General features: G+C 43.6%; 1 protein-coding gene across 3 annotated transcripts in view; it reads right to left on the reverse strand.

The window, feature by feature from the left end:
- Window positions 1–2,618: 2,618 nt before the first annotated feature.
- The window catches only part of IL17RE (interleukin 17 receptor E), a 156,737-nt gene continuing 145,918 nt past the window's right edge, over window positions 2,619–13,437 (reverse strand). For all 3 annotated transcript variants that reach the window (XM_078661842.1, XM_078661841.1, XM_078661843.1), the window contains 3 exons: window positions 12,902–12,953; window positions 9,190–9,297; window positions 2,619–5,969 (listed from right to left, as the gene is read on the reverse strand). In XM_078661842.1, the coding sequence (XP_078517968.1) occupies window positions 5,293–5,969; window positions 9,190–9,297; window positions 12,902–12,953 (837 nt within the window). In that variant the 3' untranslated portion in view covers window positions 2,619–5,292. The remainder of the gene's footprint in view (window positions 5,970–9,189; window positions 9,298–12,901; window positions 12,954–13,437) is intronic.

Raw genomic sequence — 13,437 nt, forward strand, 5'->3', positions numbered from 1 at the left:
AAATGCGATAAAAATCGGCCGCAATGCATGAATATCGCTGAAAAGTCAGCGATATTCATGCATTACCGAGCTAATGCTCTTAGCCATGTTATCCACCTCCCATTGGATAACATGGCTAAGAACTGCTCAGGGCAGGTGTTAGTTTTTGGAGATATTCGCGCTTAGCGCGAATATCTCCAAAAGTTGGTAATAGGAGATAGCGATGTTAGCGACTGTTTCCAGTCGCTAACATCTTGGCACGCCCACTTTGCATGTCATTAGTGATAAATTCCTCTGACATGCAAAGTGGGGCCCAAGATGGTCGCTATCTCCTACTAGCTGTCGCTAACTGGTGTTAGCGACAGCTAGGTAATAGGGAGATAATTTTATCTCCGCTTTCTTGGCTTTTAAAGCCAAAAACGCAGAGATAAACCCCCTTGATAATATGCCCCTTAGTTTCTAGCTCAAACGTATCAAAAATTACTAAAAATGTGATGACTTGTCTGGCTCACCGGAAGGCTTTTCGCAAAGGTTGACTGGTCATCTTTCAGTTGCTTATAGCAGTATTTGGGTGTCAATTTTGTACTAATAATATAAATTACTTTCCTAGAAAAGGCTTCTCCGAGTAGCTCATGAGCTGCTGGTTGATCTCCAGTTACCTGTAAGAAGCTCTCCTGTGTGCTGCTCAGCCCACTAAATTTGAAACAAAATTTGGGCTAAATTAATAAATGCATATAAAAATTGAAAAGCGTGTATTTTTCAGAACTCATAAGGTGATGTTTGGAAAAAAAAGCTTTTACTTGGCTGAATATATTTATAACAAAATTAAAAAGTGTGTATTCAAGACGTAAATTTGTGCATTGTCAGAACTCATGAGATAGTTAGGGGAAAATGACTGAATTTCAAAAACATTTTTAAAGCTAATATTTAACTGATAAATTCATGGAGTGATGGGGAGACTTGTGAATATTATTACCTTGGTGCCGTGAGAGTGGCAGCTACAGCTGTGGACATTCCAGATTGACAAAAACTATTTTACACATTGCTACTGACAACCCTTCCTGATGCACTGAGGTGATCACTGCCGGAAATCTAACGCAGTGTGGCCAGTCGTGCAATCTTGTCTGGAGAGTTCACTATTGCAACACGAATAATACTAGCAGCTCAGGATAGTTGCGCTGGTTACAGAAAAGGTTGGAGGCCCCTGCCCTAGACAGTGTTAGCAGGTGTTAAGAATAACAAAGTAATTAATAATACTATCTCAAAATGTGCCACATTAACCCACATACTTTGACTTTTCCTGTTGTATAATGACAGTAGCCCTGACCTTACGTTATATTAAGAACAGTAAATTGGGATTTGAAGGATGGAATTGTAAAAGAGTTATTTTTTTATTTTAGATATAAACGACTTTCCGAGCAGGTTGATCCCAGGTGTAAGCAGTGGCGGCTGATGGACTTGGAAAGTGGTGAGGAAAAAGATCCAAGACCCCAGTAGGAACATGGCATCTTTGCACAGTGCAAGCAGTCGTTTTCTGCCGCTCGTGTAGATTTGTACTCGAGCGGCAGCTTGCTCAATGCCGACTGGTAGTTTCTCATCACGAGCAGTCGTGAGCCTACGTGACCATTCGCAATGAGAAACGTGACCTCCCCGCATTGAGAGGTTTATTTTCCACGCTCGCGATCGGCAACTTGATATTGCTGATCCCGAATGAGGAAAAAGTCTCGCCGGGATGTTATTTTGCTCGCCCGTGGTCGCCAACTTGACGTTGAGGGCTGCAAGCAAGCAAAAAATGCCCGCTACGCTAGGCATTTATGCACTGTGCTACTTGCAATTCGTCTACCGTGTAATTGTGCAAAGTAAGCAAACTACGCGAGCGTAGTGTAGTACTACACCCAGGATTAAGCATGGGGCTGGTTGGAGGGGGGACAGTCCTGCTGGTGCTCCAGACCCTCTAGCTGAGGCGGGGCACAGGGCTGATTGGAAAGGGAGTGACCTGCTGGTGCTGGTTGGACGGAGGGCTGACTTGCTGGTGGTTCAGACCCTCTAGCACAGAGCTGATTGGAGGGGAAGCTGACCTGCTGCTGCTCCAGGCCCATTAGAAGAGGCAGGGCATGGAATTGGTTGAAGGAGGGGACTGACCTGCTGGTGGTCCAGACCCTCTAGATGAGGCTTGCGGCTGGTTGGAGGGGGGCTCTACCTTGATTTGCCCACAAATACTGCTTCGTGAAATGGCTATCAAGGGTCAAGGGTCAAGGGGACAGAGGCAGGGACAGTGCAGCCAAGCAGGTATGTTATGCTGTTCCTACTCACGCATCTCTTATGTGTGATGTAAAATCTCAGCATCTCAAGCAGACATTCAACTTGTTTGCTCTTGAGTCTGCCCCAGAGAGCAGTTGTCAATAATGACTGTTTGCTGATCATGGCAGTGTGTGATTTGTGGTCATTTTCCTGTTTTATTCTAGCAAGTTTGCAGTGTCCAGAAATGCCAAGTGTTTTATCTGTCATGTGGTCACTCAAGTAAATGTTCAAGCCCCACCTCCTATGTGACAACAGTTCCTTAATAATCACAGTGCCTTGAAACCAGGAACATACCGAAGTGCTAGAAACATCGCGCTTACCATGAAAGGAGCGGGCCGAAGAGTTCGAAGAGTTTAATGGGACGGCAAAGACATCTCAAAGGTACGTCTAATTTTATATACAATATACATATGCACATTCAGTGGCTGTCACTACTTTCTTTGTATCGACAATTGTTACTCTAGAAATATTTCATTTAGACTGTACTTCTGACTGTAATAAAGGTGTGCACAGTTCTCAAGGCTTCATATCCAACAATTCCTTTTTTTTTTGCTAACACTGTGGCCTTCACACAATTTAAAACACAGTAGTAGGTGAAACATCTGCTGAAAGAACATTTGCAGGAGATAAACTTCAAAAAACATTTGTGTCTTCCCTTGTCAAGATACGTTTGCAAAAACATTCTTTTACACATTTTATAAAACAATGGTGGTAAACACTGAAAACTTCCCAACTCTACAAACTGTAACGCTGACCAACTTTGCCCATCATTGAGGCGATACTTAAAACTTATCCGACCCCTATGTAACTGTACTCTACAGCAGTACAAGTAATTCACTTTAATTCTCAGATGTATCTCATGAAAATATTTAGGTCTGTTGCAACATTTGTGTGTTTGTGTGTTTGAAATCCCATATGTCCATGCTCTTGCAGAAGAGAACTACATACATTTTCCAGTCACCAAACTTCTACATGCATGGGGGAGCTATGGTCCAACCCGGATACAGCCATCTTTCCCTCAAAAAGGCTTTTGAGAGATTTATACTGGGAATGGGCTGTATCCAAAAGACATGCCTCACTGACAGGTGGTTCGCTTACGGCAACTTTTGTGTCAGTTAAGGATGACTGTCTCCTCGAAGATTATTGGGACACAATTACTAGGCCACTGGACCGTAAGCTTTTCCACCAGTTTAGGGTCGGCACGTTACCACTACGTGGCTTAACGATGTCTTGGGTCAACGGTGGCAGTGGTTACTGCCCCTTTTGTACGGAGCAGGTAGAAACAGTTGACCATTTTCTTTTTGTTTGCCCCGTGTATTTTGCCCCTACACAGAAGTGGTTACGCCCAGTTTGTAGGGTACTGAGAACATGCTCTGCGCTGATAGCAAGTAGAATTCTGAAGTCCGACGCCTCTATATTGGTGGTAACCGGGGTTGCTAAATATATTAGTTGGGCCTGGAACCTACGGTGTAGGAAGATTAGTTCCCAATAAAAGGCTCCCCAGCTTGATGGAGGCTTCTTTCTTATGAACTGGAATGGGTACAGGCCAGATGATATAGGGGAGTGTCCCATAGTTTTATAAGTGTTTTTACTGTTTTTATCATGTGTCAAGTCTTTGTATATGGTTATTTAATACTCTTTTTTAACTTGATCTTAGTGAACACTTATTTATTGTTTTATTTATGGTACATACTAGTATATTTCAACTGCGAATTGCACAGCAAGGATATTCGAATTAGTGTCCATTATTTCCGCTTTTATGGGATATGGGAATTACTGTATATGAATGATGAATTGTGTAGTATGTCTTTTATGATGAAATATCGAAATAAAGACTTTTTGACTGACTGACATACATTTTCCAGTCACCAAACTTCTACATGCAAAACAATGATCTTTAGAAAGTTATCCGGATACACATTTGGGGATGGGAGTATGAAAATAAAATGTTAGAACAATGGGATACTGTTGTGTGCCTCGTTGTGGATTAACTGCTAGGATTTGTTAACATTATGCGGTAATCGTGAACATATCGAGGACATTAGTTTCCAGAGTGGTCCTCCTGACGGCACCTTCTTTCAGAGGGTGGCTTCTGAATGTCGAGTCCGGGATATTGTGGGACACTATATCGTCTTCAAGATATCAAGGGATGAGTAGTCAAAGGGAAGTATCTACAGATTTTCTATACCTAACTTCACAACTGTGTACCTTGAAGATATACATATATCTCCAAGGTACGTAGATGTGGAGGTAAGAATAGTAAATCTCTACTTTCTCATATGCAGTTACCTTTCGATATTCTGTCTACGGCATTAGTGTGCCATGCTACTCTTGCACTCAATATCCACAAGTACAATCGTCGTTTACTTCTCAGTAATGCTCTGGTTGTAAGAGGTAAAGTCCATATTTGTCTCACGATGGAGGAGCGGTGGTCAGACATGACTGGCAAACACCCTGTTAACACGCTTATCAATAATAGTGTAATCTGTAGAGGCAAAGAAAGTGATTCATCGTGTGAAGTAACAAAGTCCTAGCCTCCTAGAAGAACTGTTGTGACCTATACAAGGCAAGCAGATAGAACTTTATGGGGTCGAGACGTTGTGAAAAATCTCCAAGATATTCAGATGACATGCTTTGTCTGCACAAATAGATATTCTGAAGTGTTTTAATTATCAATAAGTCAAATCTTAGGGCCTGATTTAGATTTCGGTGGACGGGCTATTCAGTCACAATGGTGATGGGTATCCCGTCCGCGAAATCTGAATCCCACAGGATATTATTAGATTTATATTGCGGCAGACAGGATATCCGTCCCAGTTGTTACGGAGTAACCCATCCACCAAGGTTGATTAGCCAGCTATTTCCTGGGCATCGACAGGGTGATGGGAAACTGACACGTGATGGTTTTAGAGGTGACCCCTTGCCTAGAGGACCATATTCCACTACAGATGTGCCTTGTAGACAGCTCTTAGAAGCCATGTTACAGATTGGTGACCAAGTAGCCTTATGACTTTAATAAATGGATGTCTCCACCTTTGTCTGAGGCATCTCTTTGGGCCACCCATTGCTGCACTTCTGCTGCAGTCGACACAGCTCCAGCCGACCTTGCAAGCTGGCACTTTTTTCTGACTTTACCAGCTTCCGTACAACGAACTTAGCCACTGCCCTTATCCAGCATGATCCGCTCTGGGCCGTGCACTGGAGTTCATTCACAAGGCCGTGCAGGTCCTTAAAGAGCCGATACCGAGGTATCCTCATCAAGGACTGCGGGATGTCCTGCTTTTCACAGAGCCCATCAAAATAGACCAGGATATAGTCCCGCAACTTCTCCTTGCTGGTGAGTTCCTTCATGTCACGCTGGAGGCAGGACATCGCCGCCCCAAAGAGGTTGTGAGGATCTCCTCGGTAACTGCTGCTCGTAGTTTGGCTTCGCCACACTTCGTAGACTTTGCTGCTATAGTGCGTCCACACAAAAATGACCTTCCCCTTCTCCCTTTCCACCAGTTCTCTCTTGCTGTACAGCCATGGCAGGACGCCCATCTGGGCAACGCGCCCCACCTCCCAGAGATCCAGGATAACATTGCAGCCCAGGCTGGTCCGCAGGAAGTCGGCGAAGGCGCAAATAGCGATCTTGTACTGCTCGGAATCGGGCGAATAAACCAACAGGATGGTGCGGCGCCAGAGAGGAGCTGTGGAGAAGACACAATGGAGTAAGAAACAACCAAAGGAGTCATCAAAAATCACACAATTTATGCTTTTAGAGACAGTGAATTGCATTTAGTTCTGAAACAGAGAGGCGAAAATCAATGTATATACGCGTTTGTAATCAGATAGCAATTCTTCTCTTCAGTCATGATAATATCAAATGTCTTTTGCACATAGCCTGACCAGTGTCAGACCAAATTAGGGTTTTGTGTTCTTCTGACAATGCAGATAAGATTATTTTTTGTTTAGTGTTTTATTATAGTGCAATGTTAACCAATTCCCAGGTCTTTCGCCAGTCTTGGGAGTGAGGGATGGTGGGTGGGCTGTAGGCTGTTGTCTCTGTGTTTGCTGTTTACCTAACGGAAGGTCTTTCATGAGGCACCCGGATCTTTTAATCTACCACTTTACCAGCATTAGGGTGATCAGCTGATCTATCCTTAGTGCTAGAAGGTTCTTTCAGAATGGAAAGGTGGATCTCACGACCCTACCTGATCCTGTGTGCTTGAGGGATCCACCAGTCTTTATTGTGGATGGTTCTGGTAAGATCTACTGTCTTATCTTTAGGAGAGGGTTGCATCTATCTGAAGGTGTTTGTCTTTATGTTTCCATCTTCATAAGTTTTTTTCAATGCTTGCTCCTGCACTACTTTTGCCCCCCACCACAAACTCAACCACAGTCCTTTGACTCTGCCCGTCCAACTGTGCGTGCTTTCTTCGTCATTTTTGCGTGTCGCTTTGCGCAGCTTCTCAACTTTTCTTTTTTCTGACTTGTATAATATTCCCAGGATGAAGTGATTGTCTTTGTGAAATGTATTACCATACACCGCGGGTGGGTCACCTTGTGCGCACAAGGCCTGATGGCCTCCCAGCGATGTATTAATTGCTCTGCACCTCCCATATCTAACTCTCACCCTCCATCTGTGTGCCTTTGTTGTTAGCATCTTTTGATATTACCTGGTCTTCTCCTGCAATATAAGGAACAATATAAACTCAGTCCGGAGAAGTGGAGGCGGACTGCGCAGCCTTGTAGTATGGCTGCTCTCTGGAAGTCAAGCAGGATGGCCCTGCTGTCCGTCTCCATGGTGCCATGCTACAGTGGTGTAACATAAGTTCCCACAGCCCCTGTGGTGCATGGGACCCCAGGCTCCAGGGGGCCCCTTCAGCAAGATTGGTAGGTGGTTGGCCAGGGAGAGTAGGCACCCTCCATGTACTTCTCAGGGAAAAGGGCCCTCATGTTTCGTTACGCCTCTGCCATGCTACTTGCCTTTTTGTCCCGCTAGTGAGTTTTGTCCCCAAACACTGGTGCTACTGCCTTGTCCTGAGTTGGTTTAATCAAATATTTTATTTATGGGGTATGAACCCTCTGCTCCCTTGCTTACAGTGATGCCCCCATGCCTCAGCTACTCTCCTCTAACTGCAGTGCCAACTTTTTTTAATTCCCTGACAGCACCTTATATGGTATGTGCACCCTTTTTTTTGTATTTACAGAGTTTTTTATAGCGCAAACTTGACCCGAAGATATTGGGTATCAGAGCGCTTTACATAACACCAGTTGCGTTACATGAGGACACAATCATTTTTGTTAGGCACGGGGAGATTAAGTGATTTGCCCAGAATCACAGGATGTTCAGCGTCATTGCTGAGACTCGAACTCGGTTCCCCAGATTCAAGGTTGACAGCCCTAGCCGTTAGGCCAACTCCTCTCCCCTCTCCCAATAAGGTGTTGATGGGACAGTGACCAGAAGAGAGGCTGCAAAGGCAGTTTAATCCCAGTTCACCCAGGTGTACATGTTCACTTGTTTCACTGTCACGAAGGAGAGAGGTGCGAAGAGCAGAGAAGGTGGGCAGTCGTGGGGGCAGCGAGTAGTTGTAGAAGAAAATATGATGATGGAAGGATCTATACAATGATACAGGTACTTTCTCCATCTCCTGGGCCAGCTCCTCAGGTAAGTACTACCTGAGCTACTACTCCACCACTGAGTCAGTCTCATGGACATAGAATGACCTCTCTCTATGTCCGAGGCTTCCTTCCAGACCTCGACAAATTGCCGGCCAGGTCATATTGGAGGTGTACAGAGGCTCAGGTATCTTCCGGATATACAAGACTGAGTGACAATTCTAGCCTCATCAAATGGCAACAAGAAATTGTCACTAAGTGTAACGCCACCTTTCTGACCTCAGCATCACAATGTTGGTCGATGCAAAGGAACCTTCGTTCGGGATTGCCATGAGTACCTTAAGGAAGCAGTTTTTCCTTGCTTTAGAGGTTTCAAGAGTTTTTTTTGCCCTTTTTCCATTTTTCAACACATTTCCAAAACTAATATGGAAGGAAGATCTTCCTGTTTTGAGCCTCCATTTCCAGGTCAAGGGGTCACATCGCCATATAGAGACTGCCTGTTCATCAAGGTGTGGTGCAGCTTGGCGTGCCTGTGTATGTGTGTTGCTCTCGACTGTGGACAGACGGTTGCTGGATCTTGGGCTCGGCTCCATGGTCTTCAGTGCAGCTCCTGGGTGGATGTTCTGCTTCTTCTGGGTCTCACCTCTTGAGATGCCGGAGCACTAGAGGTTTTTCCTTTCTGCAGTTTTTGTCCTCTAGCTTTCTTCAATCTGCTTCTCTGTGTCTCATCTAGTTTCCATCTTGGATTTTGAGCAGGAAATTGGAAGAATTGCAGTTGAGACTAGCCTTTGACAATTCAAGCCTCAATCTGCTTTTTCAGACTGGCACCAAAGCTGCACACTTTCATTCCAAAACAATCAGTTGCGTGATTCTGTTCTCCTCTACGTGTGATGCAGAAGATGCTCTTTTCTTTTTGTTTTTTACGGAGTTTTATCTAGTGCGATCTTGCTCTAAATGTATCGGGTATCACAGCGCTTTACATGAGCACCAGTTGCGTTACATGAGGACACATTAATTTTTGTTAGGCACGGGGAGATTACGTGATTTGCCCAGAATCACAGGATGTTGCGCGTCCTTGCTGAGACTCGAACCCAGTTCTCCAGATTTGAGGTCGAGCGCCCTAGCCGTTAGGCCAACTTCTCTCCTTTCACTCTTGGAACCCAGCTTTCTGTCTATCACTCAATGCCTTGTCTATGCCTTTGACCCTCTGCAGGGCTGGCTCTGCTCCCCTTCGACTAGGTTTGTGCTATACAAATACCACATACTCATATATCTAGCTGAAAAGAAACAGAAACACATCATACATACCCTTTTTTGCTTTCTGGATTTTGAGGTAGTTAAGGAGGACGAGAACAATCGTCAATAGAACCCCAGCCAACAGGCCAACTGCTATGAGCCCGATCCGCCGGCGGGAAACTGGAAAACACAGAGAGAAACGGCATGATTCTCCATCAGTGACTCTCACCGAACCATCCCCGCCACCTGAGAGCACCCTCATTCTTGAGGTCGAAGCCCTTGTCCAACCCGTTGTCACATTAACTAGGGGTGGGCGGAAGTCGCGGAAGGGACTATCGCGGAGAGGCACGGAGATTGAAGCACTCTACGTGCCTCTCTGCGATATATATCCGTTTCGCGAGGCCGCCCTCCGCCCGCCTCCCGCTTCCCGCCCGCCTCCCACCCGTATTATTAAATTAAATTAAAAGGCTAAATAAAACTTTAAAGCAAACTTACCTTATTGCGCCGCATCTTCCCGATCCCTGCTTCATTTTTGTAAACTGCGCATGCACGGGAGCCTGCGCATGCGCAGTCCTGTGCATGCGCAGTTTACAAAAATGAAGCCAGGATCGGGAAGATGCGGCGCAATAAGGTAAGTTTGCTTTAAAGTTTTATTTAGCCTTTTCATTTAATTTAATAATACGGGCGGGAGGCAGGCGGGAGGGAAACGGGAGGCAGGCGGGCGGCCAACTTCCGTTCCGCAGTGGAATGGGTGAAAATTTGTCCCGTTTTTCCGCCTTCTTTGTGGAAGGCGGAAAGTGCAAATTTCTGCCCATTCCGTGGTCGGACCGGAAATGTCCGCCCACGCCTAACATTAACTCAATCAATCAAAAGTATTGCAGTAAAATTATGTCACATACACAGAACAATAAAAGAAAATATTCTATACAAAACTGATCACAAATTTGTCCAAAAAGGTTAGAAAAGAGAAAAAAAGTACATGATATTTAATACCAGATTATGCATTTCTATTGCTAAATAATTTAAAAAAATTAAAATAAAGGAACTCTTCTTCACATGACTAAAATGATGTCCATTAATCTTAGAGGGTCTAAGAGTTCTTAGTATTACATTGCAAGATAAGGTTTTTTGAGGCGTTATCGGCAGCTTTTGGCGATATGTATGCTGAGTCCCGGCCTTGACATTTAGAACCTCATTCTGTCTTTTTGGGTAAATCTGATATCAGGCACAAACAGTGTCTAATCTGGACAGAGCTGTGCAAGGAAATGTGCTTAGAAAGTGGAAATTTGAGGATATCTGGACGGATTGTTCCAAAGCCCCAAGTTATTCCTTATTCAGACCACTCTGAAGTGTGTGACGGTTCATCTCTAGAGATCACACCACAAGGTGCCACAACAAATTTATCCTTATGAAATTACGTAAGAGTGATTCTACCAGGTAGGATGCCCTGACTGGGAAAGGCCTCATCACCACTGCACCCTCCGCCTTTTGAGAAGAGGACTAGAAAGGGTCATCTAAATCTTGAGGAGTGACTGAGAAGTGGTTAACCATCTCTAAACAATAGTCCCAGATCACAGATTGTCCTTTTAGCCCACTCACTCTCCTCCTGAAACATTTTGGCAATGTTTTCGGCCTCCGTCAACCTCATGAAGTTTAAAGAATTTTAGAAGATTTTCTTTCAGTTTGTTTATTGCAGGAAGAAAAATATCATGCAGAAGGACATTTGGTGGAAAACCTAGTTTTAGTAAGAGAATTTTCTCACAAATGTTTTTGGGACAAAATTCTTCTTTAAAAAGTTTTTTATGGGAGGGAATGGGCACACCTCTGCCTGGACTCCCCTTATATAGATATTAGAAGTGGCTGTCCAGTATACAGAGCTTAGCAATGTTTGGCAGGTACTGTTTATAAGCCAGAGGAGTTTTAAACAAAAAATTATAATGAGTATAAACACTAATGAGCAATTTCACCCTACTTGGAAAGTGAAGTTCTTTTTGTAATAGAACACTTTCATCTTGTTGTTACTTTTAAGTCTTTGAAGATTAAGCAAACCATTTGCTAATACTGAATGTTTTTATTTGAATTTTTTTTTATTAAGGGAAATATGAGTGATACATGATAGGAGCACAGATAATCTTCATGCCAAGAGACAAAAGCACGACCAACACAAAGAAAACCACAAGTCATGGCAGAACTATGTGAAAGTCACCAGAAGAGCCGCGAGGCAGGTCGGGGGGCCCGGGAAACAGTGTGCGTTCCCACATCTCTTGTGAGGGTCTAGGAAGCAATAAAGCTTTTCCCTTCTGAATCGAGTCGTTTTGAAGTGATATGCTTCTTAAAACTGAATGTAAGTTAGAAAAAAGAGTCTTGTTTTGATGGTGAATTACCTTGTAGGCAGTGCTTAATTTGTTCCGGTGTTTTCCCGTGCTTAGCAAAGGCACTTATTTGTAAACACTGGCACTTATTTATGAAAGTCTACCACATGGTGGTGCTCTCTGTATGTTTAAGAGCACACCTATCCAGTAAATTAAAAAATATATAATAGATGTGTGTCCAGACCATGTTTACAACATTAGTGGACCAGGAATAGCGTTTGGTAGTGCTAAAGTTGCCATCTGGGCGGTGTTATTGCTGAATGATAAGTATTTCCCTGTCGGTAGAAAAATTAGGAAAACCACATAAAGCCAGTATTTTCACCCCTTATCAGTACATACTTTAGGTAGTAAATATAAGAAGAAAACACTTTAAAATAGGTTCCACAGCTGCCTTAATGATATCTAATGGATAATTAAAGTAAACAAAGACAGAAATACCATGTTAAAGATGAATACAGGTTAAACTTATTTCATATAAAGTTCTATTAATGAATCATGTCCGGGCCTTTGCAGAATCTTAAAACCTGAGCAGGTGGCCAGTATTTTTCTATGGGAAAGGTGGGAACCCTAGGCAGGGCTGGGAGTGATGGTGGGTAGACCTGAGAAATACTTTGGCCCTGGCACTTACATTTTTTTAACTTAAGCACAGCTAGCAGGTTGAAAGCATCAAAGCAAGAGTACATGGTGAAGAAGCAAATATGGCGGATGTTTGGAGTTCAGGGCTACAGTGGCAGAGGCAGCACAAGCAACTTTATCTGTCTTTCTATGTGGACTTTTTCTATGCTCACCGATGCAAATTGGGCTGGCCAGGCTGCTCTACACTTGGATAGAGTAGGATATTACCTACTAAACTCACCAAATGTTGGTTATAAAATGTCCAGCATCAGGGTATCAACCACATTGGCATCTTTCAATCTGTCTGACTAAAAACATTTCACATTAACATGAATTGTAGTCAGTGTAGGCAGGCTCATCTATACCAAACTCAAGAAAGGTCCTGAGTGGCCAGACCTTCTGTGAGGCCGGTCCACCTGGGGCAGAGTCAGTCGCCTGAGATAGTCTCCGGCCTGTTATATTGACCCTTCCACTTCATCACTGAGGTGGTATCTCACAGACATGGACCGGCCTCTTTCAATGACGGAGACTTCCACCAAGGCCACAAAATCTGAAACACTAGTGGGCCTAGGCCCTTTCCCAGGTCATACCAAGGATTTCCAGAACTTTTCTATCCACCGACAGGCCTCTGATATTAACAAAGCTATTTGGAGAGTGTAGAGTGACTGTTCAGAATACTAAGTACAACCTATAGTTTATTCTACCCAAATGAACCCCTGTAACTCACCCCTGCACACAATAAAGGAGGACATTCTGGGCTGAGTAAAATATCTCTCAATAACCAACGCAATACTCACTGTCTGGACAGATGACCTCTCTCGCTGCAAAACGGACATCTGACCGCCAAACCTGGACATGTTAAAAGAGGTAGCACAAACGAGAGCTATGTTAGTGCCCATTACTGTTCCACATGTAAGACTTCTCCACTCAGCAAAGGCATGTACCCTAGAAATATACTAATCTATAAACAAAACAAAACCCTGCCTAGAAACGAATATAAACAATGAATTAAATCACATATGGAAAAGCACAAAAAGCCACAATACAGACCACACAGTAAAGATTCCCGTAAGTCTCATAGTCGAATCTTTCTCATGAGATGGAGCATGTCAAATTTATTCATTTTTGTTAACACGTAAAATAGTATATTCGTTGTTAGACAATCTTAGCTAAAAGAAAAAGCTCCACGATACAATATATGCATAAAAGTATGAAAAAATCTCTGGGAATTTTTGTGAACCTGTACCACCACCCCAAAAAATAAGTTCATGAAAACAGACAACCCATATTATTACTACCCTTTTGGGACTGGGCTCTTAAAATATAAAGTGCA

This window comes from Lissotriton helveticus, chromosome 9 (assembly GCF_964261635.1).
Source record: "Lissotriton helveticus chromosome 9, aLisHel1.1, whole genome shotgun sequence".
In the NCBI taxonomy this organism is placed as follows: Eukaryota; Metazoa; Chordata; class Amphibia; order Caudata; family Salamandridae; genus Lissotriton; species Lissotriton helveticus.